This window comes from Streptopelia decaocto (assembly GCF_964273445.1).
Source record: "Streptopelia decaocto genome assembly, chromosome: 5".
Lineage (NCBI taxonomy): Eukaryota > Metazoa > Chordata > Aves > Columbiformes > Columbidae > Streptopelia > Streptopelia decaocto.
The window spans coordinates 60,308,742-60,329,177 of NC_138659.1; the positions used below are offsets into that span (position 1 = coordinate 60,308,742).

General features: G+C 40.3%; 1 protein-coding gene across 1 annotated transcript in view; it reads left to right on the forward strand.

Annotated features, from left to right (window-relative positions):
* The window catches only part of SORCS3 (sortilin related VPS10 domain containing receptor 3), a gene marked incomplete at its 3' end in the record, with an annotated part of 288,234 nt that overhangs the window by 207,104 nt on the left and 60,694 nt on the right, over nt 1-20,436 (forward strand). The window contains exons 8-11 of the mRNA XM_082053085.1: nt 11,638-11,727; nt 14,714-14,893; nt 16,694-16,840; nt 17,536-17,638. Coding sequence (XP_081909211.1) covers nt 11,638-11,727; nt 14,714-14,893; nt 16,694-16,840; nt 17,536-17,638 — 520 coding nt within the window. The remainder of the gene's footprint in view (nt 1-11,637; nt 11,728-14,713; nt 14,894-16,693; nt 16,841-17,535; nt 17,639-20,436) is intronic.

Genomic DNA, 20,436 nt, shown 5'->3' on the forward strand with positions numbered 1-20,436 from the left:
TTTGAACTGAAATTTATATACCCGCACTTTTAAAAAATGTTAAATATACACACTGAAGATTTCTGTTGTGTTAGGCAGGAGACTTTCCCTTTTGCAGGTTATCTGTCACTTTCCCTCTTTTTTTGCATCATGCTTGCAGGATTTCTGACTGTCCAGCAGCTTGTCTTCAGCAGCTGCAGAAACTGAGCATGGACTGAGTCCGTGTAGTTCTTGAGTAACACTCAGGCATGGCAGATTCACAGAACACACCTCTCTGAGCTGAAAGTGTATTATTAGGTAAAGCAAAAAAAAGGGATTCATTCACTGCTTCGCATGGGCAGGCAGGTGTTCAGCCATCTCCAGGAAAGCAGGGCTCGATCACACGTAATGCTTGCTTGGGAAGACAAACACTGTCACCCCAAATGTCATCTCCTTTCTTCTTCTCACCCCAGCTTTATATGCTGAGCATGATGTCATATGGTGTGGGATATCTCTTCGTTCATCTGGGGTGAGCTGTCCTGGCTATGGCCTCTCCCCGCTTCTTGTGGACCCCCAGCCTACTTGCTGGGGGGTGGTGCGAGAAGTACAAAAGGCCTTGACTCTGTGTAAGTTCTGCTCAGCAAAAGCAAAAATATCTCTGTATTACCAACACTGTTTTCAGCACAAATCAAAAACACAGCCCCATACTAGCTACTATGAAGAAAATCAACTCTAATCTAGTCAAAACCAGCAGAGCTCAGTACGTATGTAGGAGTGCTGATATGTCCTGGGTGTATTAGTCTCACAAGCCATGCAGTGTAGCTGCCTATTATGGAATGTGTCAGATTCACTGTGAGTGCAGTGTCTCATACGTATCATTCTGTCTGGATAATCTTGGACAGAAATACAGGAGCCAGCTCTTTTGAATTTCAAATATTAGACAGAGATGAATAAATAAATATAAAATTAAATGTTAAGAACCTGGTGAGGTTTAATAGCTGTGTAAAAGATGGGTGCATGAGTTCTGATCTGCCTGTGCTGGAACAAATCAGAAGTAATGTTGTGGAGCAGAGAGAGGAACTAATTTATTTTAACTTTTGCCATGAAAACAGTAGATTTTCAGTCTAACCCAGTAGTCTGTGTTCCTCTAAAACGAGTGGAGATCATCAGATCATCAGATCATCATCAAGGGAAATTTATTTTCTTCTGTTGTACCTATTGCAGGATGATATAGGTCTGTCTCTGAATATGCCCTTCTAAGTAGTATTAGAAGGAACTTAAATATAGCTTAGAGAAGACCCTTAACTTTTTGACAGCCGAACTTAAGAAAGATGAATCCCAGCTGTTAATATCAATGTGTTAGATTATCTGCATACAAGAATTTACTAGTTAATATCCAATCTAATTAATTTGATCAACAAGCCTGTAGTCTAAGATTCTTGGGAAGAATTAACCTATGTAACTGTGGACTCAAAGGAAACGTGCATAATGCATGGGGGAAAGAAGAAAATGGAAAATGTTACAGTGCCATTATAAATCAATGATTCCCTATCATGTTGTGCAGCAGTTCTGAAAGGAACTTGCAGAATTGCAGTGCAAAGAGAGAAAATGAGAATGATCCTATGCTTGAAAAATCTTGCCCATGAAAAAGGTATGAAAAGATGAGGACCTGGTTACCAAGCAAAAGAGATAAATAACATAGCACATGATGAAAAATGTAAAAAGTAATGAAGAAGGAAGAAATAGCTACTGAGAGAGTAGGAAGAATTCTTATGTATAAAACAGTAGGTGATCACTCCGAATTTATTGATTGACTTTCTATTTGATTGATCAATTGTTATTTAAGGATGCCTAATTCATCACTAAGATTGGATAATTCTGCATAAATAGGTATATTAAGAGAAAATCTGCCTTCTGTATGTATAAGTTTTCATTCAGTTCACAGGATTGCTGTGATGTAGCCAGGAGCCAGTATCATTGTCTTCTGTAATGTTTAATGCTTAAAATTCATACAGTTTGCAAAGCAGGTCATTTATTTGTGAGAAAACCTTGGAATATATCAGGATTTATTTTCTGTACCAAAAAGGAGCTAATTCAATGAGCAACTTTGCCATTAAGGTCAATGTCGCTTGTGGTCAGTTATATAGCTGTGCAGTAGTGGAGCCCATACTTTCTCTACAGCTGTAATATACCTTTTTCTATAGCTGTACCACACCTTTTCTTATTGATGTCTTTGAGTACTCACTACTGAGATAGTATCACTTTCTATGCATAGGTGCAGATATAACCTGCAACTGCCTATAAGATTTGACTTCCTGACAATTATCTGAAATACTCTGGTGTTCCCATGTGCAGAGATAAAATCCAGGAATCAAGGATAGTTGTTTAGTTTTTGTATTAATCTATTGCATTGATATTTTGGAGAATTTCTATGGTAAAAGTAAATCACAGAGACAATTCTGGGGAAAATATTTTTCAAGCAAGTCTTGTATCAGAGTTTCTGATGGAGTTGCCTAGGTTGCTGAAAAAAGTCTAAAATGCAATACGCTTTAATGAAAATGGGGATTATTTTTCAGGAAGTTCTGGTTTGAGTGAGAAGGCATTGTTTGGAGAAAAACTTGGTTTTTTTCTTTAAGTAAACAAATAAAATCAGTACTACTTTGTTGTTTAAAGACTAAAGAGAAGGTCAGGAATGATCTCTGTGTTTCCCTGCCAATAGATAAAAAAGGTCCACTGAAAATGCAAGAAAGCATGAGAAGATGTCATCACTGATTAGAGGGAAGGAAGAGGGCCTGGGCCAAAAAAGTTTATGTGCAACTATCTCAAGTGCAATAGCTCAGTGATTGTGCTGCATGTCTGGAGTCCTGTGTTGAATGAGCTTGGCTGCCAGCAGGGCCTGATGACAAAGCCATGAAAGGACTGTATTTGCACACAAATCTCTTAAGTATCAGGAGAAGGGCAATAATCATGGTGAAACCCTTCCAAATGTGTAGCATGAAGACTGCTGGTAGTACTGCTGTTGTAGTGTTGGTAGCCTAAGGAGGTGAGACAAAGTTTACAGGGAGAAGTAGCATTTTTTACGGGGTTGGAATTGATAGAGTTAGAAAAGGGACAGATGAGCTTTTTGGCACATTCAAGAGATCCTAAGGGAATTGAGGAAATATTTGGTATCTGAAAATTGTCCTTTCTTTTTTTTTCTAGCTATAGATGTAGGTCTTATAAAATATTTTTTCCTCTCTATTAATCTTGTTGTGTTTTCATTGTGTAAACCCTTCAGCGGGTGGCTTTCCTCCCGGAGGTCATCCCAGTCTAGCTCAGCATTTAGTTAACGCTGTCTCCATTCCTCCCTTGAGCTTCTATCTCTGTCAGCACTTGGAGACCTTCAGGGTAACTTCAGTCTTTTTGCTTTGAATGGGCTGTAAGACAGTGCAGAGATGTATGGATGGGCGATCAATACCTATCTTGATTGTTTTTTATGTCTTTATTTTTCTCTGAGATGGTGCAGAGTCTGCCATCCCAACAGAAGTGCAGCTGAAGTTGATCTGAAATGCAGCTTGGATGTTCAGTACTTTCTATGGCAGTGACAAAGCTACTGGGCAGGGAAGACTCCTCTGAGATTTAGAAGCTAATACCTGGATTGAATTTGACGGTGATGCCAGTTTTCTCCACCAGGCCAAACAAATGCCTTTGGAGATGAACACTGAGATCTACCATTGGCTGGTGGTCTCACCTTGTAAGGACAAGGAACAAAACCTGCAAGCTCTGATTGAAAACACCTGGCTGTTTGCTTCAGACTACTCCATTTCCACTTTACATGGGAAGTTCTTTGCACCATTAACCATGGCAGTACATTATCACTTTCCACTTTTCACTCCCTTTTTCACTCCTGCAGTATGATTTATCAAGGTGTTTAACTGCTGGCTGAAATTTCTAAGAGGGTTTTGTCTCTCACCTGGCCTCTCCTGCCATTTCTCCTCTTGGTAAGCTTTCTTGGCAGCTTTCTATGCCGTTTCATTTATTATTCTGTTTCCTGGGAACCCTGGGCACTGTACAGCTTTATCTTGACTCCAGATTCCTTGAGGTCAGGTTCTGCTGGAACTTATGATGGTCTCATGTCCAAAAAGCTAAGCTGCTCTGGTGGTTACCCTATTTTTTGAGGTTGATGTGATGAAAGAAGGAGCATGAGGGAAGCTGAGAACAGAGTGAGTCTTGGCTGTGGTTTACAATCCTGAACAAGATGGAGCCTGTGGCACTGCCATTGAGGAGGAGGGGATGGTGATTACTCACAGCTTGCACAGGTAGCAGTGTGGGACCAGCTACAGTTCTTATAGATGGCAGGAAATCCATGCAGAAAGTGAAGAGTTTAAGTCAAAATGCTCTCTCTTCTTTGATACCGACCATGCGTCTGTCTCTCTTACACCCTTCCAAGTAACTTTGCAATTAGAAGACTTCTGCTTAATTCAGAGTTGCACAGCAGGGCAGTGTCTCAGTCCACTTACTAGCATGAGTGAGAAGGGGCAAACCTAGAATTTCTCCAGATGTTACGTGTTGCAGCTAAGTGGGACTCTTACAATACATATCTGAATAATTCCTCTGGCTGAGGAGCAAACACTTCTGCCAAAAGCTGTTGAACCAATTCAGTCATCTTTTGCATCAGGAAGTCTCATTAAAACATACGTAGTTGTCACTATTTGCTCACAATCGCTGATAGCTTCTTACAGAACCCGTGGATAATGTTGCCTTTTTTGGATGCCTGGAGTCTCACCAAAATGTGTCTAAAAATTTCAGCTGAAGTAGTTTGGCAGAAAATGGCTTTTCTAGAAAATGCCTGGAAAAAAAAATCTGATTCATATTCAGTTTTTTATCAAAGTGAATATGTTTATGAGAACTTTTTCTTTTTTTTTTTTTTTTCCCTAACTCAGTACAAAGAAAAATCTTTATTATTTATAGCTTTAGAGCTGGGGTGGGGGAACATTTATTTCTCTTTGAGGTTTTACAAAGGGGAAAAGAAGTTTATAAGTCTATAAGCTACATATGTTTAAGCTTAGCTCAGAGAAGTAGTTTGTTACTATTATTGGTTTTAACTGTGGCTGTTCAGGAAAACTTAGAAGTGCTTATGTCTGGTAGGACATGAGTGTATGTTTCAGATTTATTGGGTATTTAAGGCTAGGCTAAATGAGCACATTTGCTGAATCGAAGTCAGTTATCAGGTGAGTAGACTTCAAGCAGCAGCCACAGCTGAGATTATGCCAATTCATATGGATTCCTGACCCCTCAGTTCTCAAGCTGTCAATTTAATAACTTAAGTAGTAAATTTTCTGCTGCTGCTGCTGCTTCTTTTTTTTTTTTTTTTTTTTTCCCCCAATGTGAAACTTCTCAGCAGTGAAACAAGGTAGGAGGGAAGAAATTAAACTTTGATTTCCTGGTATAGAGCCTTCTCTTTATTTTCATAGAAGCTAAATACACCGTGTTCAAATATAAATTTCTTTCCTCTATTTTTTAACTAGGAGCCAAAGGTCTTAACAGAAATCAATCCATGCAATTTATTTTTAACTTCACCCTGCTTAGCTACGATTGATTTTTATCTTTGCGATCGATGGTAGAGAAAACGGCTTGGCGGGACAATGGAACGCTCTCCAACTTGTAGGGTTTTGTCTTTGAGTCTTTTATTGAAGAAATCATTAAAAGCTTATTATGAAACTAATAGGATGAAGACGTTTAAATGATGAACATGATTACACCTGTTTTACTGGTGAATAATGCCTGCTACAGCTGATCTTGTCTTGCCCCTATTTAAAATGCTGGACAGCACTCCAGTGGGGGAAATTAATCCATACAGATGAAAGAAAGTGCATCCCAGGTGCTAGTTAAAAGCTCCTCTTAAAGCAAGACAGGCAATAAGTAGTTATCTATTTTCCTTTTCACTGCTGGATTCTTTTCATCCATTTCCACAACTGTTTCATCTTTGCTGTGCCAAATATCAGATTTTGAACTTGAACTTAAATATCTGTTGATTAAAAAATGATTAGCATTTTCCTTTATTTATTTATATTTTTTTTTTCTAGGGTTTTTTGTGCTTTACTTTCTTTCATCACTTTCTCCCTTCCCTTCATGTTCTCTGATTTATCAGCAGTGTCGACAGCAGAAGATATAAAGGATTACCTTGGCAGACTCATATGTTTGCTCTGAAATCCTTCAAAAGGAGATTTAATGTGTATAGCCACGTTCCTCGTTAAGTTGGTTTCTGTGTAGGCAATCTGCATTTGCAGCTCTAACTTTGCTCATGTTTTGGTGTAACCATGCACATTATCTGCAGGAGTTGCTTTTGAAACAGGTCCAATATATCCTCTTGAGAATACTCTGTCCCATCATAGCTCTGAGGGGAGAGGGAAATGAACAGGGACTGATCAGTATAATAAATGCTCCTTTGTCTTATCAAATTTTCAGTGATGGGTCTGAGACTCCAAGAAGTGGCATGTTTTCAAAGCCTGCTGAATTTACCAGGCAGCTTGAGGTACAGAAACACTAATCTGTATGTCTCTGCAGCACAGGGAGACATATCTCCTCACGTTTGGGGAATTGCATATTGCTTTAATGACTGTGCATATGATATTAATGAAAACCCCAGGGAGACAATTCCGACTAGATGGTACCTGTCATTATGTGATTTATGCTGGGTCAGAGGAGAAGCTCAGTACACAGAAATATCTGGAAGATTGTTTATCCTGGCCACAGTGGATAATCAAGAAGGAAGAACACTATATTAGGCTTGTTCTTCCTCATGTCCTGAATCTCTAGTGAGTTGGCATTGCAGTAGGGTTTGGGAGAGGAGACACAAGTTTTCAATCCTCATGCTGGCAAACCTGTGCAAGGCCTATCTGGTTCTGAAGAGAACCACAGTCCCTCACTAAAGGTGTGAGCACAGCAGCCTGCTTGCTTAACCTGTCACTTCCCCATGCTTTAATCTACAATCTGATTTAGGGGATTTTATGCCCACACAAAGGAGAAAGGGTAACTTAAGGTTAAGGCAGTGAGGAGGGATGCCAGGGCACCCTGTGGAGGTGGAGAGCACAGATCCAGGATGCTGTTACAATGCTGACACAGTGCATCTCATCTCTTATCTTCTACCAACTCATTTCATGTTACTGGGAAGTCACCCCAGGAAAAATTGAGGGGTTTATTGTAAATAACATCAAAAGACTTACTGTTAATGAGGAAGTTGAAAATTTGGTTCTGTAATGGACTGAGTCACCATTTACTCTGCTTGAAGTGAGAGGTAAATTACAGGAATCACAAATGTCTAAACATGTCTGGTCATTGTGGGTTGATCCGTGTTATTATCAATTCTCTTTTGCTTTGAACATTATCAACAGTGTAAAAAGTAGATGACCCATTCCAATAACTGTGCAGGGCAAGTGATTGTTATTTTTGTAAACCACTCAGGCTGATAAACTGTGTAGAAAAGAGCCCTCTATTCTCTCTCAGCCATTAGCTTAGGAAGTGTCCACTATCTGCACACTGTCGCTGTTTCTTCACCAAGGCTGTGCCTCTAATATATGATGTTTAATTGTCAGTATCAGTGCATGTTCCTTTAGGCTTTCTGTGAGTTCTTTGAGCAACAGGAGAGAGGAGGGGTCTTTCTTAGCCCAGGGTTGCTTCAGAAATTTAGTAGTTCCATATTTGTTACATGAATACCTTCCATACATTGGAAATTACGGGTCCCAGCATCAGCTAGCCAGGAAAATGAGAATGAAGCCTGGCACACTGTGGTCTACAGTTCCTGACATCATCTGGGATGTCTTTACATTCTGGGACCTCATAACTCATTCTGTTTGCTTTCCGAACTCTTTTAGACAGTACATGGGTTTTTAGTTAAGCAGAACATCTATCTAAGAAAAAAAGGATAAACAAAACCTGCCCTTCACAGAATCACAGAATGTTAGATATTGAAAGGGACCTCGAAAGATCATCTAGTCCAATCCCTGCCCTGGAGCTAGAACACCAAGATGAGGTGACACAGAAGTGCGTCCAGGCAGGTTTTGAGTGTCTCCAGAGTAGGAGACTTCACAACCTCCCTGGGCAGCCTGTTCCAATGTCTGTCACCCTCACCGTGAAGAAGTTTCTTTCCATATTTAAGTGGAACCTCCTATGTTGCAGTTTGCACCCATTGCCCCTTGTCTTATCATTGGTTGTCACTAAGAAGAGCCTGGCTCCATCCTCATGACACTCACCCTTCACATTCAGTCATTAACATGAGAAATGGCTTAGTGTGTTTCTAGACATGTTGCAGAAATTAAGGAGATGAATGGATTCCATGTCAGATTTTTTATAATTCTCTGCAGCCTTGTGAATATATTTGTTGTCTTCTATATGTTTGCTGTGCTCTATCTGGAAGGGGAGATAAGACAGAATATTGAAACTTTCAGGGCTCTTAAAGAGAAACTTCTAATGTTTCTATTTTTAAGTGTCAAATGATGAGAGACCATAGTTTTGTCTTGAAACAAAATATGCAACTATTAGAGTAGTATATCATTAATGGAGGGAGAAAGTAGGAACACAGGTTAGGAAAGATAGATGTGTTTAGTGACAAACACATTGAATCATTTCCACTGATCAGGAGCCCAATTAAGCACATAAAATAGAAATGCAGAAAAACAGATAAGCGATCCAGTCATTAGCAAAGGGGGAAGAAAAAGACAAACCCCGCTAATTCTGTACTGAGCATGACAGAAAAGCTCACAGCAAATAATTGGGTGACATTCATCAAATGTGAACGAAAAGGAGGCATTAGAGGGCAAAACACTATCATAATCTCTGAGATTTACAGTGTTGGATAGTTTGCTCATAGGAAAAGTTCATCAAAATAAATTAAGTTGGGCCTTAAAATTCATTCGTTAGCACAGTGCTTGCCAAAACTTTATTGAAGGCATGATAATTTTTTGGAACTGTTGTAACCATGGATGTAACTCATGCGAAGATGAGGTCCTGGCTAGGAGAAGCTTCACACAGCTCCTGCCAACAGAATTGTGGGTGGCTTCATATTAACTGGCTCAGAAATACCACAGACAACAAAGATTTCTATTTCTAAACCTTTGTCAAGGTTACTTAGTCCAGGTAGAGGATTGGAACAGAGTTTAGCTAATGCATAGTGAACTTGAATAGTGTTTGAACCCTACCTTTCTGCCTTAAACAAACAAACAATAAAATCCAAACAGAAAAAAACCTCCAGGTACCATTTTTCAGTGGCATAAAGCCAAAAACCTACGTAAATCTTTCTGAGTGTGGCAGACGTGAAGTAGATCCACTGTTGGTACAGAGGGAGAATTTGATAACCGCTTGATACTCCTGCTACTTTATGTTCATATGATTGAGTTGAAGATAGTGTACTGTTCCCAGTGTTAATTAGACATCACAGCATTTACAAAGTATGTAAATATTCATGTCAGCATCTTAAAGATGAGTTGATCATCTTGTCTCAGCCCATCAGAAGAAGTGGATCTTGAACCCAGAATCCTTACAAGTAGTCAGTGGACACGTTCAGTCCTATCTGGACTCTGGTACAAATTAGAGCTGGTGCTGAAATCATGAGTGATGTAAAATGAGCTCATGTGACAGAGTGGTATCATTTGAGAATTTGAATCTTCCAGTGGAGGTCAGAAATATCACCAAGAGGAGATAGTTAAATATTCCCTGTGCTGTTTAGATGATATGACCTAGGAGTGTGGGGTCCTTTGGGCAACAAGAGATACAATTACCACTAGTGAAACACTGGAACAGGTTGCCCAGAAAGGTAGTAAATGCCCTGTCCCTGAAAACATTCAAGGCCAGGCTAGATGGAACTCTGAGCAACCTGATCCACTTGAAGATGTCCCTGCTCATTGTGGAGGGGTTGGACGAGATGACCTTTAAAGGTCCCTTCCAACCCAAACTATTCTGTGATATTGCAAACACGGATTTTTGCATTTGAATTGGGCTCAGCTTGAATCAACTGCATGGTTTGTTCTCTCCTGTGAAAACAAGATTTTGATAAGGCAATATTAGATAGGGAAGATGTCCTTCAGAAATAACACTCACAGCCCTTTCACCATCCTCACAGCTGGAGTGCAGACCCCCAAAATGCTACTGTGCCAGTCCACAGTGCACTTATATGAAGTGAGAGTCAAGTGACTCATGTTCTTTCCCTGCCTCTGCCGCAGCCTTGTTTTGATACTCTAGGCAAATCGCTTTAGATTTTCCTGGCTATGTTTCCTCTTGACTTTGGCTATATACTGTCTGTATGGAGCTTGTTTGGGATATGGGTAATTTTTCTGCCTTCTTATATGGTATATGGTATAATGGTGGTTGTTTTGTTTTTTGTTTTTCTTTTGGGAGTACTAAATGTAACTGTGATAACTTCACAAGTAAAAATGGTGAACAAGCAGAAGGGGAAGTCTTAGTGTAGAAGCCTATCCTATTTCTAAACCTTGCTTTCTTTCCAGTTCTTCAAACTGTCAATAGAAAAGCCTTATCTGGAGTTGATTAGATATCAGATTTCATGACCAGTAATATCGTGTCCTTTGAATGACAGCTTCTCTAGGGAAGAAAGCCACTATCTAGAGGTAATATCGTTACTGATGATATAATTGATGCTATAGCAATGTACCATGTAAGCTCATTCTGAAATATCACTGTCAGATAAAAGGAAGTATATCTAGGAGAGAATCTAGGACCTTTCTGTTAGCTTTATTGGAAACTTAAGAAGCAAAAAAAATTACATTCCATGTAATAGAAAGTGTTTTGTGTATTGTTTTATCTTAAAACCTGCAAGACTGGCACAACAGCAGAATATAGGAAATTCACTGATGTAAGCCTTACTGTAGGAAGGCCTGAAATGATACCAGAAAGAGCATCCACAGCAGGAGTGACTAGTGACAGGTTTAAAATCCCATATTTTATAAATTGTCAGGGCTAGATTTCATTGTTGCATGGCATTTATGTGTAGCCTTTACAGCTTGTTCAGTCCATAAAACCTCAGGTTTGGATACCTATCAGTTCCCCCCACATCCTCATTCAGACACAATATGATTTCAGATAAACCAGTTTTATAGTAACTAGGAGCATCTCAGAGCTTAGCTCTAGCTTTCCAAGAATGCATTCATTGCATTTACTCTTTGCATTAAATGGTGGTCACGTGAATCTCTTCTCTTAGTCACTGTAAAAGGTTATTGGAAGACAACCCTGGCCCCAAGGAACTCGGAGCACAAACAGACAAGGCTGAGAAGCAGCAGAGAAAAGAGGTGTTATCTCTTCCTTACAGGAGAGGAACAGAAGCATAGAGCCCTTAAATGGTTTGCCCAAGGTAGTCATGCTGGAACCATGTAGTGAAACCAGATCATCTTCTTTCTTCTACTCACTACCTTAAACTTTATGCCCTCTTTTCCCTTTTTCTCGAGATGTTAAAATCAAGCTGGATGTGAAGCATAAAAGACAAAATGGAAAGTTCAGTAGAACAGCCTAAATAACTAATGCTCCAGCCCTCTCAAGTCTGGAATTTCTTTGGTGTAATACAGATGTTTTTAGGGACAGCTGTGCAGGTCATAGAAAATATATCTGTAAGACAGGTTGTCAAACCCTCTTAGAGGTGTCAGCACAGGGGGTTTTAGAAGGGTCATCACTCGATTTCTTTTGGTGTTTCCACAGGTGACAGCTGGTGGAAGAGCAAATTACTATGTGTCATACAGACGGGAGCCTTTCGCACAGATTAAATTGCCCAAATACTCTCTTCCTAAGGTGAGTGTACCATTTATGAACACAGAGATGTAATATCTTGAATAGCACAGCCTGCCCAGTGGTGAAGCACCTCAATGGGGTTCCTCTCTGGGGAGCTCCATTTGTTGTGCTACTTGAATGATTGTTCTTAAATACAGATTTGGGATCTTTACCTCTCCTTGCCTTTGATTAGTGAGTGTTTAGGAAGAACAGTTTCTTTTTTCCTCTGTAAAGAGCAAATGGGAATGAACAGGTATCTCAGAACAGACCTCAAACCAACTTCTCCTTGACTAGTCTTCTATAAACACCTTTCCTACCAGCCCTACTCTGTTCTCTATTAATGATTTGTCTAGTACCCAGGCTGTGATACTGAGGGTTCTGGAGAATGGTTAGGATGCTGCTACTGCTGTCCCTGTACGATGGGAGAAGCACAGGGTATAGCAGCTCCAGTGTCTTCAGCCTGTGGCTGGATGTTGCCAAGAGGTCATGGAGGCAGAGTTGGCTCCCTTTACCAATGCCTTGAACACACAGAACCATGGTGTGAATGCTGCTTAGGAGATGACTGAGATGGCCTAAGAATAACACTGGCTGGCAAACCTGGGAGAGAGGGAAGTTGGTACTTCTCACACAACTGTGCCTGGATTCACCTTCTCAGGCCATAGCTTTCTACCAGATCAGGCCCTGCAAGCCTGAGCAAGGAGAGTATGTCCCTGGAATTATACACAGATTCCATAGTGTAGTCATTGCTTGGGATTCTGTAGAACAGAAAGGACTGACCTTTCCAGCACCTTGCCTGGGTACAAGTTTCTGGGGAGCATCATCAGCAGCCAAGACCACTGTTGCTCTTTGTAGCTTCAGGATGGCAGTTGAGGCTACTGTCATAGAGAGCTGATAATCAACAGTAATGCCTCTCCCCTTCCTCCCACAAGTGAAAATTTTGGTGGGATAATTGTAAGATAATTGGTTAGGTTTGCCTTGTGGGCTGGATCTCTACCCTTCTGATTGCCTACAGGATATCTGCAGTCTAGCAGATAAGGCATATTTGCTTCAACTTGTACCTGCAAACTTGAGAGTTGTGAGAAATTTGCACCTGAAACTCCTCATGTTGCCCTTCAACTTCTTCCCATCGGGGTTGATCACAGTCCACAGTGTATTGACACCTGCATAGCACATATATGGTTTATTTTGTTTGTAATTCCATGGTGGTGGTTTGGTATTCAGAATGTCTGACCACACATTAACTTTTGAAGACGCTACTGACATTTTTCAGGAGAAAAACATTATTTATGCTCCCACCTTTATGGATTGTCCTTGAAAGCCATCACTCATTAAAAATACAAGTGGATAGTGAGATTGACTGCCCTATGATCATTCTGTTTTATTGACTAACTCAGTCACAGGCTGCTGGCCTGTTATAAGACGTTAGTTGGTGGTCCTGGTTTGGAATTGGTACATAGCATAAAACCAGGGATGCTTACATCATTTGAAAATCAAAAGTACTTTCAAGCTAGGTTTCATGGCAAAGTCTTCTAGCCATGTAAAGGAGGCTTGTTTATGCTGCCCTTAGTCACTAGAACAGTTTTGCTGTACAGTAATAACTATCCTGTCAGCTGAAGATTAATGAACTCTGCTGGAGCTGTACATATGTGAAGCTGGCAATAGAGTAATGCAATATTTTTACTGCAACTGGTCAAAACAGATTGAAGTAATTGGGTATTTTGCTTTATTTTCACACTGCTGGAATAGGTTGGGTATGTACTTAATCTTTAGAGAATTAGAGCTGTTGGACAAGAAAAAACTTCCTGATTTATTTTTCCCTCATTGAGGGAAATGGCAGTCTCTCACTGATTGCAGTCACTGGGACAGAATTAGATCCTCAAATGTTTTTTCTCACCGTCCCATCCTGATAGGGTCTGTTATGTCTAATAGAAATAGCCCCATCTGATCAACTCCAACTTTTCATCTAGGTATCTCAAATAGAAGACTAAGTTGCCTCCTAGGCAGGAGGGAGGTATTGAGCTGATCTTGCTCCAGATATTCTTCCCAAAAATTAGGTCACTCCATCCTTTGGGAGACTTTCAGAATTATGGTTTCTTGATGCAGAAACAGTGCAAGAAATTAATCGAGGCTCCTTGGCACCTTAGGGAAATTTTAAATAGATACAAATAGATAAATGAAGTCCCACATAACCACAGTGATTTTGCCTCTAGCTGAACTAGTGTTAGTTTGTTCAACAATGGTGGCAAGAATCAAGTGCCTCAATACTCATTATCCCCCTGGAAACCATTTTCCATGAATCTGCTTTAAACTGAGAAACTTCACTGTCGAATCTCTTTGATATTAAGACTAAATGGAGAAACCCTTGCTGGACCTTCATATCTTGGTTGGAATCAGGAAACCAACATGTTAGTGGATAGATTATTTGTTAGCCTGTAGGTAGTAGGTAATAGATCTCAGACAAATTCTCAATAGAAAAGTATGTTATTAAAAATCACTCCCAGCATTAGCTCAAACTGATCCACATACTTCAGCCTCAAATAAATGTGAAATCCAGGGTTATTTTTAAACTGCTTCTTTACAAGTTGGAAGCACAAACACATTAGTTCAGTATGTGGATGGAAATTGTCACTGCTTTTAGCCTGGTACTACACCATCCTGCTTAGTGACTATGAGGACTCCAGACTCCAAGGTTGTGAATCTTCCATGGGTGATAAAACTGACTTTCAAATTTATAAATTAAAAATGAATCTGGATGAAATTCCTTGAAGCTAACAAAAATGAAGGAAGCAAAAACCCTTCGCCCAGCTGGTGATCATTAAAAAAAGGAAATATAGAAAAGTCACAATGGTGGTAATTTATTGGCTTGCTCTAACAGAAAATTGTTTAACGTACCTATAATTCATGCTCCATCTCCATTCTTTCATAAGTCATAGTAATTACTACATGTCCCAAAGGGCAATGAAATACAGAGATCCTCAGTAATAGGCCTTTTGTCTTCTTCTAACAGGACATGCATATTATCAGCACAGATGAGAATCAGGTGTTTGCAGCTGTTCAAGAGTGGAACCAGAACGATACATACAACCTGTATATCTCGGACACCCGAGGGGTGTACTTCACCCTGGCCTTGGAAAACGTGAAAAGCAGTCGAGGACTGGAGGGAAATATTATCATTGACCTTTATGAGGTATGTAGTAAAGGTCACCCTACAAAGAACATCAACTGCTTGCTAGTTCAAGCAAGTATAAATCCCTTACCAGCCCTCCAGGATCTTCATTTGTTTTGGGATCAGCCCAGGGGCATTTATTGGATTTGATGCTGAGCTGGCTCATGTGGGAATAGATGCCATGCATTTTGATATAGGTGTGATAACTGATTACTTTCAAGTCAATAGCTGGTTAGCTATGTGGCATTTCCAAAAGTGAAAGCTGTTATACTTTCTCATCCTAATGCGGATGTCTAAAGAAGGACTCAAAATACTGTTTTTCCCCTTGGACACATAGAGACACCTGCTCGCAGGCAGGGAATGTGATTCCACCTTCATGAGCCCTGAGCAGTTTATGAATTCTAAGCAACATTTTATAGGTGCCATTTGTTCGGAGTTAACAGCTGGATAACTTCTATTCTGAATCATATTCCATTCTCATTCTTCTGCCAAAACCAGTCCATTCAGAGCAGTTGTTCCAGTTCCTGGTTTCTTCAGAGCATTCTGGTTTTGGTGTGTCATAACGTGTTGGATGGAAGATCTTCTAAGGCTCAGGGCTCAGTGCTTTGCCAGCAACAAGCAACTAATTGGTAATATTAATAGTAGTGGTTGCAGGCTCACTTGGGATCCCAAGTTCTATTGTCACATGGAGAAATGTTTTTGCAATTACATATAGAAGTTAGGATTACGTTTACTTATTTCAGCCAGAATAATGGCTATTTAACAACATCATCAATTTGTTCATAAAAATCCGGGTAGTTTAAGACAATGAGAGAAAACTGAAAAATAACACATGGATCAGTACAAAGAATAGACTTTCCATTTTATTTTCACCTAGTTAAATACATTTTATTGCCCCTGAAAAATGATATATTACTTTATTGTGATGAACCAGCTACAATAAACATGCATTGTCTCCAATTCCTTGGAAAACTCTGTATTTCCTAGCTGTGTATTATGAACTCTTTACTATTAAATGCTGATAGAGATTTTCACAGAGTCATTCCAAGGTCAGTTCACTCAAGGGGCTTTAGAGTGGAAGGATTTTTATCCTGGTTGTTGCCAGGAAGTTGCAGATATACAGCAAGTTCCTTCTTCCCGCCTCACTTTCACAGCTGTGCAACGGAAACCAGATTCAACACAAAATCTTCTTGGGGACATATTGTCAGGAGCATATTCTGCCATAATGGGTGCTGCTGACAAAAATCAAAACATTTGGAACACCCGGGTTGATTTTGACAGAATTTAGGAGTGGAAGGGAAGCGAAGACATCAAGTTTGCAGAACATCAGTGTTTCAACACGTTTGGGATTTCCATCTTTTGTGTAAAAGAAAAAGAAAGACCAATACAAAAGGATCCCACACTGCTTCTGATGTGACCTGCTGTCTCCAAAGTTATGGCAATCTGGGGAGGGAGTGGAGCAGACCGTATCCTCAGGCTCGCAGCAACCATGTGTGACATGGTGCATGCTGTACCTTCAAGCCCATCATCAGCCTGTCTGCAAGCACTCAAGAAAATCCAAAAGTTGTCTGTTTCCTAGGGATTTGCTCTGTGAACATCCTTGTTTTTTACTTCCAGAGAGAGAAAGAGACTGCATGAGGCTATTCAGCTGTGAAGGCATCATCAAGATGTATATGTAATGCATTCACAGTCTTTGAAGGCTGGATTGAAATGACTTTATTGTTTTTTTCGGAGACCTTCCACTCCTGAGAGTGCTCAGATGGGCCTTACTTTTGGCCCGTTCTTCAGATGTATTTTTTCATCTCTCTCCATTTTTCCTAGGTAGCAGGGATCAAAGGCATATTCCTGGCTAACAAGAAGATAGATGACCAAATTAAGACTTTCATTACCTACAACAAGGGCAGAGACTGGCATTTACTGCAGGCACCAGACACTAATCTAAGAGGGGAACCTGTAGTTTGCCAGCAGGTGAGTGACAGACCTCTTCCACAGCACAAATGACTCCTTCATGCCTGCTTATTAATCACTGGGTTAAAAAAACTTGCACTGAATCTGGGTGGGAGGGATTCTTGCCAGTCAGAGAACTGCAGAGTCCAGGTGCTCCAAAATGGGGCACAGTTTACAGAACAAGAACTTCAGGTTTGTCTTACTGCCATAATTAAACACCGTTCAGTGAACAGCCCTTTTACAATAGGCTGTAACCCCTGTATTTCAAAGAAGTGGAGTTTCACTGGTTAATATCTCTCCATGTTGTTGTTTTTTTTTTTTTTTCTCTTGACCTACTGGGCATTAAGTAAGTTGATTTCTTTTTCTACAGCTTCATAGATTTTAATGGAAAATTCTGATCATCTTTCTTGATGTTTTTATGGAACTTAAGTCAGAATAAGAAAGTTTCCGGAAAAAGTGCTCTAGATCAGATCATTGGTAAAAACAAGTGAAGACGTGCTTGTTTATAATGCAGTGTTCCTGCTTCTCTTGTTTTCAGCTACTTTCATGGTGCCTATTCAGGAAATGAACATATGCTGCTATTTGCAGCAGTGCTGAGAACAGAGGGGTCATTTTCAGAAGGATCAGACCATCTGTGTGCAGTCAACAAGGGTTCCTCTGATATTTAACTTGTTGCATATTAAAGCTTCTGCCTTTTGTTTGTTTCCTGTCAACAGCCCTTTTGCTCATTGCACTTACATCTGCAACTCTCAGAAAATCCCTATACTTCAGGAAGCATTTCCAGCAAAGAGACAGCTCCTGGGCTGCTGGTGGCAACAGGTAAGAACATAAGTGCTTCTTATCGCCCACTCATGCCCCGCTGGGAGCCTGAGAGTATACAAGATGTTTCCTGTTGATATGAAAAGTTTCAGCTCTGTTTCAGCAATTGCTGAGCTATTTCACATCAACTCCTATTTGCTATGGGCTAGGAGAAGACATGTGGCCCCTGACTTTAAAAAAGATCATACCTGTCAGGTGTTTGTTGCTCTGCAGTAACCCATATGTAGGTGCAAGGGATCATTACCAACTGCCATTACTAACTCTTCTCACTTGACATCAATCCACCGACTACTGTAGATGTCTACCCATTTACTGGAGTTACCATGAATGAAAATAGGTCCTCTAATCATGGCTGTGCTCCTGGGAGATCTCCATACCTTCCACCTTTTGAGTAGCAAGCAGAGTTGTCACAAAGCCTGTCAGGTGAAACCTTGACTTCAAGAATGCCTGCCTTGTGCACAGCACCTACTTCCAACACTGCATTGCTCCCAGACTGGCAGCACTTCATCAACACCGCATGGGTCATTGTTACTGTGGGTTGTTTTGCAAAGGAGTGCTTTGGCAGGTCACGATGTTTTAATAGCAACCTGCTATAATGCTTTGCAGTGGCAATGGCTGACCCAGTGTAATTAATCTTACAACCATTACAGTCCATGTGTGCACACAGCATGCAACCTAATCAGGATGGATGGGGCTACCAACCATACGCAGAACCTCCACAGCTCTGTGGGAGCTTCTGTGCTAACAAAATGCTTTCTGAATGGCTGGCCTCTGAAGCATGTAGGCTGCCCTGCCTTTTCACAAGGAGTCTCCTACATGTACTAAAATATGTCCAAATAGCTTAACTGTTCTTTCTAAGGCTCATTTTATCTCCTTTGTCTTGTTCAGCCTAGCAGTGGCTTGCAACCGTGTCATTTTAGCATATTGTCTATATGAATTTACACTGTTTCTTCCAGCTTTTTCCATTCTTATGTCATTCTGTGCTTCCACATGTCTGCCAGACTAACCCAGAACCTGAGAGACAGGTTCCCTGCATGACATTTGTATCTCAACAAGGGAAACACCATGTGATTTCCAGTTCACCGATCCAGGCCAAACAGGGCGAGATAATTTAGTTTAAACCTCCAAATCTTCCTATGCATAGTCGAGTGGAGTCATCGCTCCTGGCAGATCACACTTGCTAGATGGATGCTTTGGAGCAAGACCTACTCATGATGCTGTGATTGCAGAGCCTTTTTTCTTTAACCTTTTAGGAAGCAAATAGAGGCAGCAGGACAGTGAGATTCTAGGCATTGATCTAAATTGTTAGTAAATGAGGTTCTTTTCAAGCTGCCAATGCATGGGATGAATGCTTTCCCAGTCTAACAATTAACCTTTAAAAGGCAGAATATCATTTCTGCTTTACTGCTTTGTACAATAAAAAGCTTAACCTCTTGGGAATATAAACATCTGTTTCCACTCACTAGTTTCACAATAACAGGAATGTCTCACCGTGTTGGAGAACGTGTTCCAGGATAAGTATTGCAACTTACTCTCACAGGCTGCTCAAACTTTTTGTGTCTTACTCTTTGATTTGCAGTGGTACATTTCAACAACAATAGGAAACTTGGACTCTTGATCTGAGGGCAGAAGTTAGATTCTTGCAAAGAGAAGAATTAGGTTTTAGTATTTAATTGTACAGCTGCCAAATACCCTTGACTTGTTTGGAAGTTAGTTACATTTGATGGGGCTTGGATCCATGTAGCTGAAAGAACAGGGAGAATGAAGAAAATAATGGAACAGTTTTGCACAGAAAAGAGGACAGAAGTGGTAGCAACAGAATCTCACCTTTTTACTCTTTCCTTGACAAAATCTGGAAATCCCTGTTTAGAAAGTTGGTTTTCCAGTTTTGGTATTTAAAATATGATGATACAAAACTTACACTTCTGCCTTTAAGTCAGTTTCTAATTCTTGAGGACTTCCACTCACGATAAGACACTGGACTAAACAGACTTCAGATTGACATAGTAGATTTATCCTTGTGAGCCTGGATGTCCTCATGAACTGTCCTTCTGTGCGGTTGCCTATGGCAGTTTTTTCTTGTAACTTAATTTAAAGCAGTTGGTCATTCTTGCTGGTGTCAGGGAAGAAGATTAGGTAGATGGACAGTGTGACTTTTCCTATATTCTGAGCACTGTTGGAAAAGCCTTTCTTAAATTGTCCTGCCTCCCTGAGCCAGAAATTTTTTAAACAGCATTGTCACAACAATGTGGCTATTTGGACTCCATGATGGTGACAGGAGTGTGTCGACCCACATCTGGGTTTTAATTTCTCGTTTTCCAGCATTAAATGTCAAAAATTCAATTAACATTTTCATTAGTGCGTTTTTATTATGTTCTTGTTGATGCTATAAATGTGTAAGAGTGCCACCTCTCTCTTTTGCTATTTTTGAAGAGAAAAATACTAGTTCTCCTTCCCTTCCATGGAAATTACGCCCACTTTAAAAAGTCTCATTTGGGAGGTATACGAGTGGATCACTAAGCAAAGAATTCATGAGCTTTGAGTAAAGAGGTTATGGGTTTGACCACTGTGTGGTGACTGTGGGCCATTACCATTGGAAGGCCTTCTGATGGAGCATCTGACAGTGTTACGTCTGCCTCCTTCCTATAGGACAGATGTTCATACCACCAGAATCCCACCTAGCACTGATTTAAGGTACAGTTGACAGGCTAGCAGGAAAAAAAAAAAAAAAACCCAAACAGTTCCTGGGTGATTGTGGTAGCTTTTCTCTGAGCCACATGGTACTTTGGGAAGTGGAG